Source organism: Equus asinus, chromosome 30, assembly GCF_041296235.1.
Source record: "Equus asinus isolate D_3611 breed Donkey chromosome 30, EquAss-T2T_v2, whole genome shotgun sequence".
Lineage (NCBI taxonomy): Eukaryota > Metazoa > Chordata > Mammalia > Perissodactyla > Equidae > Equus > Equus asinus.
The window spans coordinates 8,375,160-8,399,403 of NC_091819.1; the positions used below are offsets into that span (position 1 = coordinate 8,375,160).

General features: G+C 41.0%; 1 protein-coding gene across 1 annotated transcript in view; it reads right to left on the minus strand.

The window, feature by feature from the left end:
* Positions 1-17,163, minus strand: part of CDC73 (cell division cycle 73) — a 116,867-nt gene extending 99,704 nt beyond the window's left edge. Inside the window, exons 1-6 of the mRNA XM_044762645.2 lie at positions 16,830-17,163; positions 13,819-13,924; positions 11,295-11,364; positions 6,660-6,722; positions 6,506-6,558; positions 3,797-3,885 (exon numbers count right to left, since the gene is read on the minus strand). Coding sequence (XP_044618580.1) covers positions 3,797-3,885; positions 6,506-6,558; positions 6,660-6,722; positions 11,295-11,364; positions 13,819-13,924; positions 16,830-16,960 — 512 coding nt within the window. The 5' untranslated portion in view covers positions 16,961-17,163. The remainder of the gene's footprint in view (positions 1-3,796; positions 3,886-6,505; positions 6,559-6,659; positions 6,723-11,294; positions 11,365-13,818; positions 13,925-16,829) is intronic.
* Between the last annotated feature and the right edge of the window lie 7,081 nt (positions 17,164-24,244).

The window sequence follows — 24,244 nt, forward strand, 5'->3', positions numbered from 1 at the left end:
ACATCTCAGTCAACAGCAGACCACACATGTAACGGTGGTCCCATTCACATGAGCAGCACATAGCCTAGGTGTGTAGGAGGCTGTGCCACGCAGGTTTGTATAAGCACGCTCTGATGTTCACACAACAAAATCACCTAACAACACATTTCTCGGAATGTGTGCCCGTTGTTAAGTGACGCAGGACTGTACCGTATAAGAGACAGGGTGTCACTCTAAAAATGTGGCTATAAAAAACCGTAACTTCTATCTTGCTTGACCTCTCTCTTGCCTTCTTGCTTGCTCACTCTGATGAAGCAAGCTGCAACATTGTGAAATAGTATATGAAGAGACCAAATGCAACAAAGAACGAACAGAGTCCTCTAGGTAACATCTGAGGAACTGGAGCATAAGGAACTGAACTCTGCCAGCAACCACAGGAGGGAGCTTGGAAGCAGATCCTTCCCCAATCCAGTCTACACAGGAGACCACAGTCCTGGCCAACACCTTACCTGCAGCCTTGAGAGATACCCTGAAGCAGAGAAGCCACCTAAGTCATCCCAAGACTTCGGACCCACAGAGACTGAGAGGTGACAAACGTGGGTCATGTAAGCCTCTAGGTTTTGGGTTAATTTGTTACGCAGCAAAATACATAACTAATAAAAGGACCAAGGAGAATTTATCTAGGAAATGCAAACATTCAAAAAATTAATTTAATTCACCACATTAACCAAAAAGAACTATATGATCATTTCGATTGAATCAGTAAAAGCATCTGGCAATAGTTAACATTCCTTCCTGATAAAACCTCAGCAAAAAAAAAAAAGTGGGGGTATTGCCTCAACCTGTTAAAGAGTACATAGAAACCTAAGCTAACACGCTTACTGGTGAAAGACTGCTTTCCCCTAAGATGAAGTAAGACAAGAATGTCTACTCTCACTGCCGAATTCAACACTGGATCAGCGAGTCTAGCCAGGGCAACAAGGCAAGAAATAAAAGGCATCCAAGTTGAGAAGAAAGAAGTAAAGATATATTTTATGTGTAGACAACATGATTGGCTATGTAGAAAAGCCAATGAAATCCACAAACAAAGTTACAAGAATGAATCAGTAAGTTTAGCATGGTTGCAGGACACAAGACCCATACCCAAAAATCAACTGTATTTCTATACTAACAATAAACAATCAAGAATTGAGATTTTTTAAAAATGCCACTAACAGTAGCATCAGAAAGTATGAAATACTTGTGAATAAATATGACAAAAAGATGTATAAGACCTGTACAATGAAAACTATGGAATATTGTTAAAAGAAACTAAAGAAGACCTAAATCTCTCTCCATTAATAAATGGAGAAATAGACCTTGTCCATAAGTCAGAAGACTCAATGTTTTCAAGATGTCAATGCTCCCCAAATTGGTCTGCAGACTCAATGCAATCCCAATCAAAATCCCAGCAGGCTTTGTTGTAGAAACTGACAAGTTAATTCCAAAATTCATATCAAAAAGCAAAGAACCAGAGGTAGCAAAAACACCCTAGAAACAGAAGAACAGAGACGGAAGGCTAACATTACCTGATTTCAAAAATTATTATAAAGAAACAGTAATTAAAATAGTGTGTACTGGCAAAACGACAAATCAATGGTACAGAATGAGTCCAGAGACAGAGCCACACACGAAGGAACAACCGATTCTTCACACAAGTGCAAAGACAACTCACTGGAGACCCACGGTGCTGAAGCAGCTGGCTGGCCACATGCATGAGACTGACCTTCAATCCCTGTCTCACAACAAATAAGTGCATTTAGATCCATACCACAGACCATACACAAAAAACTAACTGAAAGGAGATCACAGACTTAAACGTAAAACCTGAAACTAAAATTTCTACAAGAAAATATAGGAGACAATCTTTATGGACTTTGTTCAGGCAAAGATTTCTTAGATACAATACCAAAATGCAATTCACAAAAGAACACAATGAGAAATTCCATAAAAATTAAAATATTCCACTCTTCAAAACACAGCTGGGAGAATGAAAAGGCAAGTCACAGACCAGAAAAAATGACTGTAAGCATATGTCTGAAAAAGGACTTGTATCTAGGACATACAACGAACTTCTAAAACTCAGTAATGAAGGGGCTGGCCCCGTGGCCGAGTGGTTAAGTTCGCGCACTCCGCAGCAGGCGGCCCAGTGTTTCGTTGGTTCGAATCCTGGGCGCGGACATGGCACTGCTCATCAGACCACGCTGAGGCAGCGTCCCACATGCCACAACTAGAAGAACCCACAACGAAGAATACACAACTATGTACCGGGGGGCTTTGGGGAGAAAAAGGAAAAAATAAAATCTTAAAAAAAAAAAAAAAACAAAACTCAGTAATGAAAAAAAAAACCCAATAAAAAAAAGACAAAAATTTGAAGACACTCCATCAAAGATGATATAAGATGGCAAATAAGCATATGAAAAGATACTTATAACATCATCAATCACGAGGTGAGTGCAAGATAAAACCACAGTGAGATGGCACCTCATAGCTACTCGAACGGCTAAAATTAAAAAGCCTGACCATCCCAAGCACTGACAGGGATGGGAGCAAACTAGAAGTCTTATACGCTGCTGGTAGAAATGTAAACTGGTACAATCCCTTTGAAAAACAGTTTGGCAATTTCTCAAAAAGTTAAATCTACAATACTGTCTGTTCCAATCGTTCCTCTCTTAGGTATTCACCCAAGAGAAACAAAAACCTATGTCCATGCAAAAATGTGTACACGAATGTTTATAGCTTTAGCTGTAAGAGCCAAAAAACAACAAATGAAAGGTCCATCAACAGGAGACTGGGAAAACAGTGTTACATCCATACAATGGAAGAGCACTCAGCAATAAAAAGGAATGAACTACAGACACATCCAATGACATGGATGAATCTCCAAATAATTGTTAGTGAAAGAAATGAGATCCAAAAAAAAGTACATACAACATAATTCCATCTATATTTAACTCTAGAAAAAAACAAACTAATCTATGGTAAAGCAGATCATTGGCTGCCTGGTGAGAGAAGGATGTGGGGATGGAAGTGTGAAATTATAAAAGCATACAGGAAATTTATGGGGAGGATGTCATATTCATTATCTTGATTATCATGATGGTTTCAGAGACATATACATATGTGAAAATTTATCAACTTATACACTTTAAATATGTGCAGTTTACTGCATGTCAATTATCCTCAATAAAGCTTTTAAAAATCTGCATTGAATTTTCAAGTTTGGATAAAACTTCCAAAAGCAATATACTGTGCCTAGAAAAAAATCATGAAGTGATTCTAAATTATAGTAAAAATCAGGGGTCAACAAAATATAGACCACAGGCCAAATCCAGCCACACATTCATTTATGAATGAAAGCAGCATATGGTTGCTTTCCCTATCACAAAAGACTTGAATAGTTGCAAAAAGAAGAAACTTGACCTGCAAAGCCAAAAATATTTAACACATGGCACTTTACAGAAGTTTGCTGACCTCTGCTGTAAATCAACAAACGATTATGTGATAAAGAAGTGGCCTGGATTATGGAGTAATTTTAAAGAGGAAAGATCAATATTGCAAGAGAATCAAGAGGGCAGCTTTCCAGAAGTATAATGAGCACAATGGCTTCCAATCCCCCATCATAAAACATGCCCACATACCTTCTTTTGAAGTTAAGGCCCAGAGGCATATCATGAGCGCAAGAGGTAATTAAGTGTAGACAGCACAGTAATATCGCTTGCTCCGTATACACTTACATACACCTTGACTGCCCACTTTCTACTGAAGAAAATCTTACCTAATTTGTTCAGTCTGTACAATCCCTTCTTTGTGACCCTCCAAGCGAGCAGCCAATCTCTCTTTATCAAGGCGCACACACTCTTCATCCTGACGTTAGTGAATATTTTACATTTTTATTTAACTTTAGAATGAAAGAAACACTGCACATAACTTTTCCTTACATAAATTCCCACCTATAAAGCTCCAGGCATTACTGGCCTTGGGTCAATTTTAAAATTACTTTTAGTTACATAAAGAGAACAAGAATAAATGTATGTTGCATCACATAAGAGTAGAAATGACTATAAGCTTACCAAAAAACTTTAGTTAACTTTTTTCTATGATTAAATGTTCTTCCCATAATATATCATGGCTATCTTTATTCAGAAAGACATCATACAACAAATAAATGCCTGCTCTTCAGGAAAGTGTATAAGTAAATTTTATGCAAAGCCTTCACCACAATCAAAATTTCATTTTTGGACCTACATCTTTTCCATCTGTTGCCCCAGGTCCCGAACCCGTCAGCAGAGATCAAAACAAAAGATGCGAAACTTTAATGGTTTGGAAAGCACGTTCCTCAGAACATTAAGAGTTCCTACACAGTGCTCAATGGGTCACTTCTTGTCTGAATCCAACACTGGTAGCTCAGCTTTGAGAACTTGCAGATTAGAATTTTAGGTAAAATTTGGTCTGAAAAGCATTTGGTTACTTAAAAATCAAACTTAGTAACTCTGATGTAGTTCAATGCCACATCCAACAAATGAGAAAACTGAGGATCAGAGTCAGAGTCTGAGGCTAATGGGATATGAAATTGCATGAAAAAGGATCAATATATTCGAGATATCCACAAAGATGTGCTCCAATTCATGCTCTAATATTAATCTATCATGTAAAACTCTTAAAACAGACATATTGTTGACGTGAAGGCAAAGATAATATTTTAGCAAACGCATTAAATTTTTGCCTTTTGTATAAAAGCATAACAAATCACTCAAGCTCCTTAGGAGACAGCTGGTTTTACAGACAAGTGGAGTCTAGACCTTAATCAGATGGGAACCCTGCCCTCAGGGTTTCTCTCTCCCAGTAGAGCCTCACAGGTTCTCAATGCGTATCTGCTGAACTGAAACCTGTTTATCTTAGACAGCTGTTTACATAACTCAGTTTAACTCTATAAATGCTCTAGAAGATATTTTATTATGCTATTTCCTGCTGATTTTTCAAGTTACTGAAATCCTAGTAAATTAGCATTTATGACATGTTCAATTTTTTCAAATAATTAAACTGTGAATTTCAGGTTTTGCCAAATAAATAGTATCCATAAATTCACTCGTTTTGCTCATACTGGGTCATAACCTCCTTTCATACAAAGAGAGTTCAGTTTATTGCCACAAAATTTTGTACCCAGTATAGCAGAATGGGCTCTACTCCTGGTTGTGTGAACCTCAGCAAGTCGCTCATTCTGTCTGAGCCCGTCTGCTCACAGATGAGCAACTGTCAACTTCAGGAGGTGGTAAGGATGACATGAGTTAAAACACACAAAGTACACAGAACCTCACCTAGCACAGAGGAATAACAATGAGCTCATTACCATTATTCTCTTTACCTAAAAAAACTCAGGCCCATGTCTCAGAGTATGCTTAATTAAAATTACATTACTTTGTATCAATGGTTGTCAATGATTCTACTGTGTGTACTTACCAACCAAGCCTGTCCCTTGAAGTTACCTTTCTTGTCCTTAATAGTGGATGCTTTGCTATTTAGGTAGCAGGCAAATGTACACCTATTTGGTTTTTATGCTAGTGTGAAATGAAAAGATTTATGGGACCGTTAACACTAGTGATGACTACAAGTGTTATTCCTATATTGTTAATTGACACGTGACCAGTTTAGTCATTTCTCAGATTTTAAGTTGCCTCTAGTGCATAGTCCTCCATTTTCAGGGGGTTTTATATGTAACAGATCTGGAGCTTCTTACAAATTTAAATAGTATCATGATCGTACAATTAAAATACCTAAGGTTTAACTGTCTTATGCAGTGCATCAATGGGGTCAAGAAATTTTCTTTCCAAAGGTAACTGCATTTCTTAGGTGGCTTCTATTTCACATGAACTATCCTTATTTACCAATATTAATATTTCACTTGCTGGCTATAAAATGCTACAAAAAATATGTAGACTGATATGTCAATATTTTAAGCAGTAATTACAACAAGCACTTCATGTTCACAGCTCTTAAGAGTGAAGCCAACTCCCACCCCACCTTATTCAGGGGGAGGAAAACTACAGCCCAAAGGCCGCACCCAGCCCGCCGTCTGTGTGGTACAAGTGAACTGGAGTCCAGCCTCACCTGCGCATTCATGTACTGTCTACATCTGCTGTCACACCACAGCAGCAGGCGGGAGGAGCTGGGCAGAGACTAAATGGCCCGAAAAGCCTAAACTATTTACTCTCTGGCCCTTTACAAAGAAAGGTTTCCGACCCCTGATCTAGCCTAAGACTTTCATCAGTAAGGATATAAAGGCAAAGAAAATAAAGCGATTTGTGCATCACACAGCTTGTACGTGAGAGATCTTAAACTATAGCCCAAGCTAACTTACTAACCAACTCTTCATTCTACTACAATTTTTCCAGAAAAAAGCTCCTAGGACCACCATGAAGGAAGAATTCTTACTGCTACACAATCCCAATTTCCGTAACAACACGCGTCACCTTTAAAGTTCCGTTACCTCGATTCGTGGTTTCTTTGCTTCTGCTAAAACCTCATCTGCAGCTCGTTTGACTGAAAGAAAAAAGAAGTAAACAAAGGTACAGTTTTGGCATAGGTTTCTGAAAGTTCAACATAAACTTGAGTAGATCAACTTTACCTTGAGTAAGACATACCTTGAGTAGATCGCTGCAGACCTATTTCTAGAGGGGCGCTTCTGTCTATACTTGCCGATGTTGCTGAAGATTTAAAAAGACTGACGTGAGAAGGTCAACATTTAAACACATATGTTGGATATGATTACAAGTGAAATGCTCAAGATTTGTTATATTTCTTACTTTATACATGGTGATTTCCCCCAGTAAAAAATAACTTTTAAAAGTAGCTTTGTAAATCATTTTGTTATAAACGATTAATCTATATTAGACAGTCTATCAGAGGACACACTTTCTTGTTTTTGGAGGAAGATTAGCCCGGAGCTAACATCCACCACCAATCTTCCTCTTTTTGCTGAGGAAAATTGGCCCTGAGCTAACATCTATGCCAATTTTCCTCTATTCTATATGTGGGATGCCTGCCACAGCATGGCTTGATGAGCAGTGGGTAGGTCCACACGCAGGATGTGAACCAGTAAACCCCAGGCCGCTGAAGCAGGGTGTGCAAACTTAACCACTACGCCACTGGGCCGGCCCAGAGGACAAACTGTTTTTAACAATTTAACTTACAAATTATTGAGACAATCTGCCTGAAATCAACTGGTCACTTCAAAGAGCATACCCCAATACCACAACACAAGCACATAAAAATGGATCTAAACATAAACACAGGGCCGGCCCAGTGGCACAGCGGTTAAGTGCGCAGGTTCCGCTTCGGCGGCCAGGGGTTCGCCAGTTCGGATCTCGGGTGCGGACATGGCACCGCTTGACAAGCCACACAGTGATAGCCGTCCCACATATAAAGCAGAGGAAGATGGGCGCAGATGTTAGCTCAGGGCCTGTCTTCCTCAGCAAAAAGAGGAGGACTGCCAGCAGATGTTAGCTCAGGTCTAATCTTCCTCAAAAAAAATAAAATAAATTTTTTTAAAAAAAATAAACATATGTATATAAGGGAAAAGTTTTTTTTAAGTTAGCATTCACTCTAAAAATGGAATTTTTAGTTATTCACAATTGGTAAAAAAAAAAAAAAATTTCACGTATCTTTTAAATTAAAACCATTTAGTTTTTGAATGGTTCAAATAATGAAATGATAACAAAGGGCTGTACCTGTCCTCATCCCCCTAGTTGCCACCCCTCTAGGTAACTACTGTTAAATCTTTTATACACATATCCTTCCAGGGTGTCTTTCTGTAGATACAAGAAATACAAACTGATACTTTTATTTTCCCCTTTTTTACACAAAAGATAGCATATTACATATTAACTCTTTTTTTTTTTTTTTTTTTACAGCTACACAGTATTCTACTGTATGGATTAATAACAATTTATTTTACTAGTTCCCTATGGATGAGCAGCTCAATTCAAACAGACTTTTGCCACTACAAACAGTGGCACAATGAATAACTTTCTGTATACACTGCTTCACCCATTTCCCAACACACGTCTAGGACAAGCCCCAGATGTAGGATTTCCATGTCAAATTTGTGATGATACGTTACTGCCAAATTTCCTCAGTGGCGGTTATATCAATTGACACTACAATCAACAGTACACAAGAATATTTGTTTCCTCATAGCCTCACTGGAGTGTATTACCGAACTTCTAGTTTTTTATCAGGTAAAAAAAAAACTTGCTATCTCTGTATAGTTTAAATTTGCAATTCTCTTCTTACAAACGAAATTAAGCATGTTTCCTATGATTTATCACCTTTTCTGTGAATTGTATGGTCATAATTCCATTGGGTTGGAGACCTTTTACATATCTATTTGAGGACCACTTCATCATATTAGTGAGACTGGCCCTTTTACTACATGAGTTGAAATCTTTTCCCAGCTTGTCATGTCTTCTTTTATATATAATGAAGAACTTTTCCAACTTTAACATATTAGTTGAACAATCCCACCTTCTCCCCACTGATTTGACGTGTCTTGTTAATCATGTGAAATTCACATAATTTAACATGTAACAAATAAAAAAGTTGTTCCAGCAGTTTATCCATTCACATTTTTCACACTGCGAAGGCTTTATTATAAGTGCTAAACTCTAGAATGGCTAGTATTTTCTCACTGGTCTTCTCCAAATTTTTATAAAACTTTTTACCAAATGAATTTTAGAACCATCTTCTCTAGTTCCACCCTTCCTTCAAGAAAAAACTGTAGGGATTTGTATTGAGATCATGTTAAACGTATAAACTATGTTAAGAACTGACACCTTTAAGCTGTTATGTACTCCTGTCTAAAAACATGGAATGTCTTAAGATTTGCTTGACTTTTTCATTAAATCATTAAAGTAGCCATTTTTTAAAAATTAGCAAAGCAGTGTACTTGATGACAACTTATTTGTCCTATAGAAACTACAGGAAATGACATGGATGGATAAAGGGCAACTCTTTTTCTGGATTCGGAAAAGAAAACCCATTTGCTCTAAAGCAGTGCCCCCAACTAGCCCAGGGAGCAGGCTCCCCTGAGATACTCACTAAAAACAGAGAATCTGAAACTCTATGACACATCTTCTGAAGCAAAAAAAAAAAATCTAGTTTTAACAAGTGCACCATGAGATTCAAAAAAAAAAGTCTTTGCCTATCCTCCTCACCTCCATCCTCCTCGCAGCAGGATCAGGACCCCTCCCGAACCCTCCCCGGGGTTCTAACCGTCTGTTTACCAGTCTACCCTGCGTGACGGGAAACATGCTCAGGACAGGGATTTTGCATTTTGTACAGCACCCAACACGATGCCTTTGAAAATAAGCACTCAGTAAGTGCCTGCTGCATGCTCAATGAGGACAGCACAGGAAGACACTCCTGACGATGCTCTTTCCACCATGCACGAGGCTCTGGGCAAATCAATCTCACTGTGGAGCAGAAAAGTGACAAGACAGCTACTGATTCCTTAAAGGCAGTAAACGCCACCCCAGGGAAGGTAAGACTCAACAGTTCTGTTACATCAATTTACTCATACTCCGTAAGACAGCAAAATTAACAACGACCCCCTTACTCAGGTGAGCACCTACTGTCAACCACTGTTCTCAACACTGGGTATTCAACTGTCTGCCCCCTAGAGTATACCCTCGAGTGGGGCAGACAGACGATAGATATGCACACAAACGAATATGAGATTTCAGCTCAACACAAGGGTTTTGATAAAAAATAAACCAGGATGGCACTACACACAGAAAGCAGTATGGGGACAGCAATACTACTTTATATTTTAGAGTGGTCACGTAAGTCCTCTCTGACAGAACAATGCTTGAGCACAGATCTGGATGAGGTGATGATAGTGACCCTGTGACAATGCAGAGAAGCAGAAGTGAACACAGAGGGAACAGCAAGAGCAAAGGCTCTAAGCGTCAGAACAGTTCAAAGACCCAGGGACACTGGACTGCTGTGAGCAAAGGAAGACCGGCAGAAGAGGAGGTCACAGAGATTTAAGCAGAAGCAGGATCAGGTGTGTCAGCACAAGGAGCATGGGCTTTATTCCAAGTGTGATGGGAAGCCACAGGACGGCCTTGGACAGACGACTGACATGATCAAGTTTACAGGCTTTTTCAAAAACAGGTCACTCTAACTGGTGGGTGCAGACTACACCGTAGAAAATACAGAGTGGGGACCTGTGAGAGGGCTACGCAACAGTCTAAAGAGGAAGGATGGGAAGGGTGGGAGTACTAGGTAAACAAGTTATCAGACTTTTAAAGGTAAAGAAAAGGACCTGCTGATGAAAAGGACGTGAGAGAAGAGAAATTCTCCAGGTTTTTGGCCTAAGCAACTACATGAATGGGATACCATTTACTGAGATGGGAAGAGTAGGAGAACAGACTCACTGTTGTAGTTTTGTTTGCAGGGAGAAGGGAAGGAGGAAATCGGCATTCTATTTTGGATATGTTCAATTTCAGCTGCCTATTAAATATCCAAGGGAATATGCTGACAGTAAATTCATAAATCTGGAGCTCAGGAACAGGTCAGCATTGGAGACAAGGAGGTAAGCAAAACAAAACGAGAAGTGGACAACGAGTAGAAAGAGAACCAACAGTCTGATGCCTCAAATGCCAGGTGAAGACACGCTTTCCAAAACAGTGATCAACAGTACCAAACGCTGGTGAGAGGTCAAGTAAGCTGTGGATAAGAGAGACCACAGGATCTAGCGATCCTTAAGTCAGTGCTGGCCTTACAAGGGTGATTTTGGTGGGATGGTGAGGCAGACAGCCCGAGTGGAGCAGATTCAAGAGAGAATCAGAGGTAAAGAGGAAGCAGTGATATCACAACTCTTGGGAAGAATTTCGCAGTGAAAAGACAATGACAAACAGAGCAGTAGATAGTAGGAATTTGGGGTCGAAAAACTGTTTTAAACGAGAGATCCCTAAAGGGAACGAGGTAGAAGAAAGGAGAAAACTGATGATGCAAGCGAGCAGCAACAGTTTACAAAGACAGTCTCTGCCAGTGCGAAAGGAGATGGACGCCAGACCCAAGGAAGGGGTGTCTGGCCTCAGGAGGAAAGACAGTGCATTCACTACAACTGGAAAGGAGAGCACAGGCACACAGCTGCAGGGGGGTTCATTCTTCAGGAGGAATACAGATTCTCTTCCCACTGCCTCTGATTTCTTACAGGGGAGAAAAAGAAACAACATCTATTTAAGAGTGAGAGCAATCCAAAAATCACTCACATGCTTCACCATTGAGATATCCAAGCAGATCTTTTCGGTCAGGTCTTCTAACCACAGGAATGTTTTCAGTCTGCAGTCAAAATTTTAAATTAAACATCAAATCAATAACAATTGTAAGAAACTTGGTAAAGATATACATCATGTAATGTCTCAACTGTATTCCAACACATCTTGATAACGTTTATTTAGAATTACATTTGTAGAAAATGACTAGACTAAAAAGAAACTAACAGAAATCTTGAAAAATGTTAAGCGTATTAATTTTTGGTAACTTTATTCTTGAAATTCGAGTAAGATATACAAAAGATAATCATTAGAAATGAAAACAGTGACCCTATCCCTCTTTAAACTATCAATCCCAGTCTTTTTTGTTCCCTCAGCCTACTCTATTTTTTAATTTTACTCATGATGGTTTGCATATTTGAGGCAAATATCTTTTTAGTCCCACTGCTTGCTCATCATATGCAATGCTTCCAAAGTGCTTTCTTTTCTCACACAAACTAGACCTTCTCAAAATATTCTACTTCAACCCTTTAAATAAACTAATACAGACACTAAAACTATTTTCATAATTAACAATAGGCATGTGTTGTTCAAGCATGGGAAAAAATTTAGGAGATAATACAGGAAAATGTTAATGGTGATTTATTTTCTACATTACACATTTCGTTTTTATTCTTGGGTGTGTATAAATTCTGTAAGCAGAGAAAAAAGATTAAAAAGTTAAATCTAGAAAAGGTATCTATTTTGGTAAAATGGGTAATTTTCCTTTAATCTTCCACACTAGTTATTTGTAAAGCAGTGTGTAAAACAAAGAAACCTATATACTTGAGGCCCCAAATCATCATCAGGCCATGAATTCAATGAATCCTGTAATTACGACAATTTCCTATATCATTTTTATAATGTAAACAAACAACAGAGAACAGGAAAAACTGGTGCTGCAGAATTAAATAGTCAAAATCCCTTTGCCACTTCATATAAACCATGAAGCAATAGGAACCCGTGGGATCTTTGGCTAATTATCTTATATTGAGTACTGATTACATTGCACCACACCAACCATTCTGTACACACTCCCTCATGATAGAGATGAACTATGCTTTTGTTTTGTTTTAAAGATTTTATTTTCCTTCTCCCGAAAGCCCCCTGGCACATAGTTGTGTATTTTTAGTTGTGGGTCCTTCTAGTTGTGGCATGTGGGACGCCGCCTCAGCAGGGCCTGATGAGCGGTGCCACGTCCACGTCCAGGATCCAAACCTGCCAAACCCTGGGCCGCCAAAGTGGAGCTTCCGAACTTCACCACTCGGCCACAGGGCCAGCCCCTGAACTATGTTTAATCACTTAAAATTACTCTTTTTTTTTTAGCGTAGGCTAAATTTTAACTTCTGCTTATGAGTATAAACATTTAAGACTCCACAGGTTTTTCGCGCTTGTTTTTAAAAACTACTCTACATGGAATATCGTAGTGAAAAGATTTGAATTAATTTTCTTTAAATTACTGATTCTAAGTCTGATAACATACTTCATCATTTAGTCACTAATGAATTATATACCCATTACAGCCAAGTGAAAAAGATATACGTCTACTCACACTAAAACAGGAGCTACGGGTCAGGAAAACTTATTTCAGAAATGGTCTGACCACAAGAAAGAGCAACTAACAAAAAGGAGTGAGGAGAAAAAATTGGTAGAACCCTCGAATTTTAGAATTCTGTCCTTTCAGTCTATCATGTATTTAAGAAAAACAAAGGAGATCAATCTTATGTGACCAAGGGTCCCAAGGCCCACAGTATCAGTTATAGCTACTAGTCATGTGCTACAACCACTCCCTAAGAAGAGAATCTCTAAATCCAAACCAACTGTCGGGATCATCTTTACCACCCCAAAGTGAATGGATATATCCAACGAAACATCCAAATTACTGCCTCTTTCAGTTTTTAGAGATCTGAGTTACAGCTTTATAGAGCGAGCTGCTGCTATTTTATCCCACTATTTCTCTGTTTCCCCCTAGATATGATTTTTTCTATACGTATTTGACAGTAAATATGTATTTCTTGTTCAGAAAAGCAGTGTTCAAACACTGAGATGCACAAAGCAGGCAAAACTGAAAACGAATTCATCAATAAAGTATGAAAGAATTCTGTTAAATTGACTGAAAATTAATTTTAAAAAGTTGTCTGTTAATCTTGATTCTTTCTGATGCCAAAAAAAAAAAGTTTTCTTGAGATTAAACTAGAGTTCGGAATATGAGGGTCCTTCCACCAGCTCATAATTTTGTAAAACGTCTCTATAAATGTCGTTAAAACTTCTGTTCTTGTACACATTACCCAGATTTGACATGGAAAAGTCACAGATTAAAAATCTGCCTAAGGCACAGTGGCCTTATTTTGACCCTCCAGGAGACTTTCATACAGACGAACCTTTCCTTCCTTCAATATGAAACCCATGAGGGAGGTTATCCATGCCAAATGATACCTACTATCAATTAAATCAAAAAAGTTTTAAAATGGATTCTACTTACGGCTGCACGTCGGACATAAACAGGATGAGAAAGGTGCACATTGTTAAGCAGAAATAAGATAGAATCCAATGTGTAGTACTCTCTGGGTTGGCCTTCCTTTCCAGTCCTGAAATAAGGCATAAAGTTTTTTTTAAAGGAATTCTTTTTTTTTCTGCCTTTTCTCCCCAAATCCCCCCAGTACATAATTGAATATTTTTATTGTGGGTCCTTCCAGCTGTGGCACGTGGGATGCTGCTTCAGCACGGCCTGATGAGCGGTGCCATGTCCACGTCCAGGATCCGAACAAGCGAAACCCTGGGTTACCAAAGCTGAGCACGTGAACTTAACCACTGAGCCACAGGGCCCGCCCCGAAGGCAAAATTTTTTACTCACAATTCTAATTCAACTTTTTGGGCTCTATTGTATGTATTAACTGATCTATACTCTTCACCATCCAACAATGGATTTAACATGGCTGACGAAAACACACAAAGTATGAAACCTAATAAGTGGAACTGTCCTTAGGGCAAAAAGAACACAAACATAGACAATAACAAAAGCAAGAAGTAAGGAAAGCAAATCATATTCATACTCGAAGGTACTACACACTTTTTAGAATTTGGCCCAAATTAGGTTCTAGGCTTTGTCAACAGAGAGAGAAACCTAATGTTACAGACTGGAGAGGATCCATAAGAGAAGACAATCAAACTGTTTAGGAGAAGCGCACTATTACCAGTGCAAAGCTTACAAGACATTTATCCTGTCTCCTAAGTAAGATACTGCAGAACAACATCCTTAACACCATTCTTACAGTAAACATAATAATGAATTTCAGAGGTATAATTAAACCAGTGGTATAAAACCAGAAGGAATTCTACCTGTGATAAAGCAATGGTGTCTCAGGGTGCAAGCTCTTTAACAGAAGCACAAACTACCACTCGCTCAACAAACGTTAGCGTCCAATTCCATGCTGCCTACTACATTCTCCCATCTACAAATGTCAACACGGTATTTGAATTCATCTGAAGACAGCTCAGTATAATCAGCCCCAAACCTATTTTCCTAGCCTCTCTTTCCAGTTTTCCTCTAGATCACCATATTTCAAACCACACGCCACTATCAATTATTGTACTCTGAAATCTAACATATGGGTAACAACCAGGGTTTTTTTTAAGATATAGAAAAACAAAATAACAGAAAGCACTGCACACAATAAGCGTAAGTGCTGTTTAATGTTACGAATGTGTACATGGTTACACGTGCACACAGGGATGAGTAGTAAATGAAAACCTATTTCCTGCTGCAATTCACTGTCCTAAAAGGTTGCAATCTACTATTCTAAGCATTCCTTTTTCATTCCTGGCTTCACTGAAGCGCTGTCAAAACATTTCCTTTCCAGGGGCTGGCCCCGTGGCCGAGTGGTTAAGTTCGCGTGCTCCGCTGCAGGCGGCCCAGTGTTTCGTCGGTTCGAATCCTGGGCGCGGACATGGCACTGCTCGTCAGACCACGCTGAGGCAGCGTCCCACATGCCACAACTAGAGGAACCCACAACGAAGAATACACAACTATCTACCGGGGGGCTTTGAGGAAAAAATAAAATCTTTAAAAAAAAAAAAAAACATTTCCTTTCCAGCGCTCACGCCTTTAAGGCCTACAGTTCCCTGGTCCTGGACCTAACCCCTTATTTCACCCTCAGAATTCCCACCCATTCTTTAAAGCTTATTCATTTGTTCTCTCACTTATTCAAGAAAAATGTGTAGCATCTTGACATGCAAAACACACTTATATGAAACCTTCCCTGATGCCCCAAGCTAGAAGTGACTGCTCTCTTCTTAAGAACTAGAACGCAATTCTTATCAAGTTATGTTTCATCACCTCTATTCTGATTAAGTTCCTCTCCTCTGAAAGAGGGACCAGAGTCCTACCAATTTTTTCTATTTCTCAACTGAGCTGCCCTACACCTGGAGTACTCAACCATTTTTTTAAAGAGAAGGAAAAAAAAAAAAGTTAAGACTCCAATCAAATGTAATTCTGTCTGTGCCAACTCTTTCGGAAGGACAAAAATACAGGAAACTCAGAATGATGTTATTTCATCAACATTTCACACAGCTAAATAAATCATAAGCCCTCAAGGCCACAAAACAAAAAACTAACAGCCAACCAACAAAGTAAATTTCCCCTAGCTTTTGATCAACTCTTCATAAACCCCACTGCTCCCGTCCAATCCAACGAAACGACAATGGCAGTTCTGGCCCTCGGTTCTAATCACCCAAACCAAACACCAAAGAGAGAGAGACATCACTAAAAAGACCCCAAACGATTGCCAACCAGACCTCTCTCTCCACGTTTTCCTTAATGACTTCAATTCGGAAAACCCCACGTGGGTCAACGTTCCAAAACATTTCTCTTGCAAACACGCACCCCCTCCATTTCTGACTTAGACCTGCAAAGCCCGCTCCATTTCACAACAACTTTCTCCCTGCAGAAACTCCTGCCTTCACCTCTAACACAGATTCTGTTGACTCTCCCGACGCAATCAGACCTCGTTCCCGTCCTAACTCCACCGAGGTGCTTCCCCTTCCAGCTCTTCTGGAGGGAAGCACGGAAGGAGAAGGAACAAGACCCGGAGCTGCAAAGCCCAGCAGAGAGAGCTACAAGGCAGGGCAGCCTCGGAGACAGAGGAGAAACTAAAGAACAAAAAGAGACGTCCCGGGGACCGGACGGTATGCTCCTTGATGCACCTTCACACACTGCCACCACTCAGTCCCTACTGGTGAACATGATCCCAAAAGCCACAAACTCCCATGCTTCCTCCCCTGGGGCTTCCCGAGACTTCAAGGGATGGACCACTCCAGACGCTGCTCCCCCCTTTTCCCTCCTCACCGAAAAGTCTAACTTCTGCTCCGGTGAAAAACTTTCACCCAAAGCACCCGTCGTTCCCCGTCCCCTAGGGAGCCGGGGGGAGGGGCTGGGACCCAGGTCGCCTGCGGGCGCCCCACGCCGCCCCCAGCCCACCGCCCGGCCGCACTCACCCCCAAACCACATAGTTGGTCTTCACGTTCTTGGGCCAGGAGAACTCGCCGAAGATGACTTCGTCTCCCTTCACCACGATCTCCTTCTTCTGGATGTTGTACTGTCGCAGGACGCTGAGCACGTCCGCCATCTTCCCCCCCCGCGCCGCCGCCGCCCCCGGGCGCCGTCGCCGCGCCGGCCTCCTCCTTCCCCCGCCGCCTCCGCCGCCGCGCCCTCGCCGCCGCCGCCGCCGCCGCCGCCGCGAACCCCCAGCCGCCGCACCCGCAGCCGCCCGCGCCTACGCCAGCAGCCGGGCCAGCAGCCACCCAGGCCGCCGAGGACCCCGCGCTGCCCGGCGAGGCCCCGCCGCCGGCTGCCCGCAGAGAACGCCTGACTGCGCGCCGCCAGCGCCGCCCGGCCGCCGCCGCCAGGGGGAGCCCAGACCGCCCCGGAAAACGCCCCTCCCAGCCTCCCCCTCGGCCCCGGGCCGACTCCCGGCGCGGAACTGGGAGCGCACGGCCACCGCGCCCACGTACGGCGCACGTACGGGGACGCGGCCCGGCGCACGCGCGTCGGGCACGCACCTCCTGCCCCGCGGCGCGCATGCGGCGGGCGACAGGTGCGCGCGCACCTGCGCAGAAGGAACGCGCTGCTCTCCCGAGGGTGCGTGTCTGTCCGTGTCCAGGGCCCGCCTCGAGGGCGGCCCGGCGCTCGGGTCCCTCCGTGGGCGAGGATGGAGCTGGGCAAAAGCTGTGCGGCGCCCTAGGGTTTCCTTTCCATCTGGGCCTCGCAAATGGCCTCCAGGTGGTAGGGATGCGGTGAAGCCCCTTTAGCAGGAGGTTTGGGGAGAGGCTTGGTTCGGGGGTGCTCTTTTGGTTTTGGTGGCTTCACGTAGTGGAAGAGACCGAGTCCAGCGGAGACCAGTCCCGAGCACCGACGTTTATTAGCTGCTGTTTGACCTTGGTCAAGTTCCATATCTTCTCACAGCATCAGTTGGTTAATGGAGAAAGTGGAGTTACTGTGAGAATAAGATGAGAGTGAGAGCATCTAGCAAATCAATGTATTATATATATTGGATCTCCCCCCTTAATTCTCTAGATGATAACTTTTTCCATCCTGGCCCCTTTTCCTCCCTGCCTGCCAACTGCAAAAAGGGCTACGTGGGGGTTTTTTCCACCCTTTTGCTGGGGAAGATTAGCCCTGACCTAAGATCTGTGCCAGTCTTCCTTCCCTATATGTGTGGGTCCCAGCCACAGCATGGCTGAGAAGTCGTGTAGGTCCTGGCCTAGGATCCGAACCGCCAACCTGGCTGCTGAAGCAGAGCTGGGAATTTAACTGCTATGCCTTAAGGGCCAGCCCCAGGTTTACGTTTGTATGGCTCTGTTCCAGGATGCTAATGGGAAGATTGGAGAACACGGTCCAACTGTCCCAATTAGAAGGCTTTCAGATTACTTGACTTTTTACTCAGAAGGCTCAAGGGAGTCCTTGCCATGCTGGAAGCAGTAAATAAATTCAATATGCTGTGGCCTGTATACCTTAAATCAAAACTATCCTGTGGGGCCCATGATGTTTTTTTATTCCTTTTAACATAGCAGAGAGGAAAAAAAGGCAACTTTGTGATTCACGTAAGCAAATTCCTTGACCGGCATTGAAAGGAATCAGATTGTGGTTATGTGCACTACAGAGGGCTATAGATATAGAAGTGTGTGGTTCATTTCCTAGACTATCTATGGCCATTTTGCAACTAGATTTGAGAATTTTTGTCTGCTCTACAGATGTTCCCATCCGTATGGTATTTTCCTGAAACTCACCCCAAACGCACACGCTATGAAGAACTTAACTACTTTCTTATCTATCTGCCACACTGTCTACTCTATTCATGCTTGTATCAGAGGACCCCATAGTACCTGACTGCCCTTATTAGTTTACTTGCTTGCTTCCCCCTACAAAACTAAAGAGCAATAAACCTGTGTCATCATACCCTAGTGTCTAGCACATTATTTGGCACATTACTGCCTCTTAGAAAATGTTAGGGGCCAGTCCATTGATGTAGTGGTTAAGTTTGCACCCCACTTAGGTGGCCTGGGGTTATGAGTTTGGATCCCGGGCATGGGCCTATGCACTGATCATCAAGCCATGCTGAGGCGGCATCCCGCATACTAAATGGAGGAAGATTGGCACAGATGTTAGCTCAGGGCCAATCTTCATTAAAAAAAAAAAGTTACATTAATGAATGGATAGATGAGTTCAATGAAGTCAAGATTTTGTGATGGATTAGGAAAATCAACTGCAGTTCCCGCATATGATACCTATTTCATATACAAACTGACTATCTGAGTTCATTCAAGCTGCTGTAAGAAAATACCATAGACTAGGTGGCTTATAAACAACAGGAATTTATTTCTCATAGTTCTAGAGGCTGGGAAACCCAAGATCAAAATGCCAGCAGATTTGCTGTCTGATCAGAGCCTGCTTCCTGGTTCATAGACCTTGGGCTTCACATTGCATCCTCATGTGGTAAAAAAAAGGAAAGGAGTTCTCTGGGGTCTTTTTCATGTGGTCCTAATCACCTCCCAAAGGCCTCACTCCTAACACCATCACCTTGGGACTAGGATTTCAACATATGAAGGGAGGTGGGGAACACAAATATTCAGTCTATAACATGACCGAACAGTCCGTCTTTGGGAATAAATTGTGTTTTTGTTTTTTGGGGGTTTTTTTTCTGCTTTTTCTCCCCAACCCCCTCCCCAGTACATAGTTGTATATTTTACTTGTGTATCCTTCTAGTTGTGGCATGTGGGACGTTGCCTCAGCATGGCTTGATGAGCAGTGCCAGGTCCGCGCCCAGGATCTGAAACAGCAAAACCCTGGGTCGCCAAAGCAGAGCGCATGAACTTAGCCACTCGGCCACAGGACCAGCCCCTAAATTGTTTTTGAGACTAATTATTCTTAAACTCAGTGTAGTGAGGTATGTCATTAGTAATTTGTTGCTTATAACAGTTAGAAGAGAAATTTGTGGATCATTTTGTTTTTACTTAAATCACTTACAATTACCCCACTAATGTTGGTTCAATAATGTTAGTGTCAAAATACAATAAAAGGCAAGATTAGTAGTAGAGCTCAAAAATTAGAAAGGTAATTAGAGAAAAAATTGGAAAATTAGTCTTGTTTCTTTGCCTTGGATAAGAGCTACCCACTTCTCCAGTCGTTAGCTTCTGAAGAATTCCTAACAATCCTCGGTCTAAAGTTTCCTGATAGAATGAGTGACCACAGTGGAATACTACTCAGCCATAAGAAATGGTGAAATCTGGCCACTGGTGACAACACGGATGGACCTTGAGGATATTATGCTAACCAAAATAAGTCAGAAGGAGAAAGTCAAATACCATATGATCTCACTCATAAACAGAAGATAAAAGCAACAACAAACAATCACACAGAGATTGGGTTGATGGTTCCCAGAGGGGAAGGAGGGAGGGTGGAAGGCGAGAGGGGTCATTAGGCACATGTGTGTGGTGATGGATGGTAATTAATCTTTGGGTGGTGAACATGATGTAATCTACACAGAAGTTGAATATAATGATATACATCCGAAATTGATATAATGTTATAAACCAATGTCACTGCAAAAAAAAATTAATTAAAAAAAAGAGATGGAGAATTAGAAAAAAAAAAAGAATTAATGTCCCCCAAGCAGGAGAAAGTGGTACATTGTTTTAGTTGGAAACCGCAGATCCAAGATCATTACCTTCGAGTTTTCCGCTGTGTCCTTTGTTAATAGTACCTGATATCCTTTCCATATCTCCCAAGGGCAGTTTTATTCTGATGCCTTTTCCAGATAACTCAACCTCCAGGTTTTAGATGTCGACGAAAATAATCCATAACCAATCTATAAATGAAAATTTGGGGTGAGTTTATTCTGAGCTAAAATGTGAGGACCATGGCCTGGGGCCTTCCTTCCCAGAGGAAGAAAGGGCACCAAAGAAGTGGGGTGCACAGAGTGGTTATGTACCCCCAAAGAGGATGTTTCACATATGATTGAAATGTCCCTTTTACATTAGTCGCGAGACTGTTCTGTCAACACAGCGGTTGATGGACACAGCAGGGAGGTCTGCTGTCTCAGTGAACACAGCAGGGTGGCAGGTCTGCAGTCTCGAGCTAGGTGGTCACAGGTGAGCTGGGTGGTCAAAGGTGAGTGCACCAGTCAGTTCCTAGCCTAAGGAAAGATGCTTATCCCTAAGGAAATGCCAATGTGGGGGGACATTGCACTTTTATCTTAAAGGCATTTGTTCTTGCCATAGTAAATGTTTAAAGCAGATGTACAATGGTGCTCAACGGCCACAGTCAGGCCCTTTTGGAAAAAACAAAGTCAGGCCGAATTAGGTTTACACCAAATGGCTTCCTCATATACTCCAATATATCCTATTGCTTGCCCTTTCTATTTGTCAAGATCAGGAAGGTCCGTTAAGTAGGTATTTTAGGAATGCAACCTGAACCTGCTAGTGATAATTCTGGAGGCATCGTAATCACTTGTAGTGTTTATTCATGTTAGTCTGTGATGGATGGACTCCAGGACTGGAAGTAAATTGTTCAAATGCAAGGGGCACTGGGAGGGTGGGGGAGGGAGGTGGCTATTAACTCTTGAGGGGATAAGCTGTGGGTCCCTGAGAAGGTAAATTTTATTGCTGTCAAGGCCAATGGCAATACTACAAGTCACGGAAGTTCAAAGTTTCCTGAGCGCTTTGCTAATTTTAGGTTTAGGATTCCATTCATCCTCTTTAGTTTTCCTAAAGTTTGTGCAAGGTTAGGGTGTGAAGCCATAGCTCCCCCGGCAAGGAAAAACCTCTGCTCATTCTGAGAATAAACGAATAACAACCTGAACATAGTTAACAGCCTTTCGCTAGAGGAATTTGTGTAAAATCTGTTGGGCAGCATTCAAAGGGGCGTTGAGGCGTGGTCTTCCGTCATTTCCTACCTGTACAGTCTTGCCCAGATTGTGTCCTTGGCTGATAGGATGCACGATGGAAACATCCTCAGCAATTCCTGTACAATTACCCCGCTAGGGGTGGTTCCATATTGTGGTCAACTTATCTCTGCTATTGTGTTTAACATCATGATGCGTTCTCGTTAAAATCCATTTTTATAATTTCTTTGTCCTTAGATAATAGCAAAGCATCTAAATGTTTTAAACGTTTTATAGAGGTTACGATAGAGGTCATGGATTCTCTTTGCTTTCAAAGCATTCCAAGATCATAGACTTATCCAAAAGCATATATATATGTTTTGGAATATATATATACATATATATGTAATGTATACATATATATACACACACACAATGTGTATTTTTACAAATGCATACATACATACTGTTACCTTTTGTCAGCTGTTAAGTTTAGGTATGAGAAATTAGATATCCAAAATGATATAATTCTGGGAGAGCCTTATATTTTAAAGGTAAATTTCAGTATGTGATAGCATAGCTCTCTTGGCAATTTTTAATTATTCTTTTTATGCATGAACCATCAACCAACAAAATTAAATCAGAGACATCCAAGAGAGACTCAGAGGCGCGTGTGTGTTATGGACGGTTTCCCAACGGAGGTGAGCAATGACGGGATTCTCGTTGTGGGACGAGAAGGAGGGTGACTGAGTTTACTGTGGTAGTAATGGCTAGTGGTGTGTGAGGGAAACAACAGTATTTTGTAGGAGGTTAGGCAAGTTGCTGAGAAGTGTTGAGAGGTTTTGGTCAATAACAAGGTCTGTGTGGCCTGGGGAACCATTAGGTTTAGTGGAGACCCTAGGAGAATCAACTGAAGCTTGCACGTGTTTTTCTAGTGTTCATTACGGCTCTCAGGGAAGATGGGTGCCCTGGATGTAATGAAAGACTGAAAAAGGACTAAACCTCTGAAAAGTCAGTAACCCCAGTGCTTTTTACCCCATGAAAAGTATCAGACTTTTCATGAACAAAAACAAAAAAGGATTTTTGAATCTAGGATCCTGGAAACAAAATATTTTGATAGACAGGCTTCTTTTCACTTGAAAAATACACAATCATTGGAAGATATTTTTCTTAACACAATTTGTTTATGTATAACTAACCTAAGAAGATGAACCTCTTTTTGCATTGTCAGTTTTTCCCTAATTTTTTTTAATTTTTATTTTTTTATTGCAGTAACATTGGGTTATAACATTATATAGCTTTCAGAAGTACATCGTAATACATTTCAAATTCTGTGTAGATTACATCATATTCACCACTCAAAAACTAATTATAGTCCATCACCACACGTGTGAGCCTAATCACCCCTTTTCCCCTCCCCACTTCCCCCATGGTAACCACCAATCCAATCTCTGTTGCTATGTGTTTGATCCCTAAATTTTGTAAACAATGATTTCTCATAATAATTTTTTAAAATTTAAACAATTCTAGAAAAACCTAATTATGTTGATTTTGCTTTCATGTTGAGGGTAAAGGAGCAATTCTTTTTGTCCCCTAATGGCCATTTGGGAGACCTGATGAGAGTTTATTCTGAATCTGGAGCCTAAATTGAGAAAAAGCAAAAATTAAGCATACTTGTTAGAGTAAACAAGAATTAAGTTAAAAGTATCTAAAGACAAGAAATATTTATGCGCAACCTTGGAAAAACATAGCAATAGATAACAATGGTAAGAGGAACTAAATTTTTTCAAAAGTAGGGAGTAATCTTTTCAAAATGATTTAAGAATATATCAGAAAGCACTGAGAATAAACACATATTTTGGTGAGAAAAACAAACCTTCACCAATCTGGGCACAGAATAACTGAATCCTTTTACAGAAAAAAAGACCCTAATTTTACTTTTACTCTTTTCGCACATTATTCACACAACTGTTGGCAGTATAAGATTTATGGGGCCAGCCCAGTGGCATAGTGGTTAAGTTTGGGCACTCTGCGTTGGTGGCCTGGGGTTCGCCAGTTCGGATCCCAGGCATGCACCTGTGCACCACTCATCAAGCCACGCTGTGGTGGCATCCCACATATAAACTAGAGGAAGATGGGCACAAATGTTAGCTCAGGGCCAATCTTCATTAGCAAAAAGAGGAGGATTGGTGGCAAATGTTAGCTCAGGGCTAATCTTCCTCAAAAAAAACCAAAAAACAAAAATAAAAACAAAAAAAGATTTATAAATATACGTGTATATGTATGTTATTTAGACAAATGAATATATAAATATACAAATAATTAATATGCTTAAAGTTTTTAACTACAACCTTAAAATGTATATTAAATAAAACTATATATCATATTAAGTTTAATGTCTTGATAAACAGAAATAATTCTCTTAATAAACAGAAAGTCATATCTGTTGTCTGCCATACATTCTTGTACTTCTCTGTAATTATTACATTATATTATAAGTATATGATAATTAACATGATATAATTATCATAT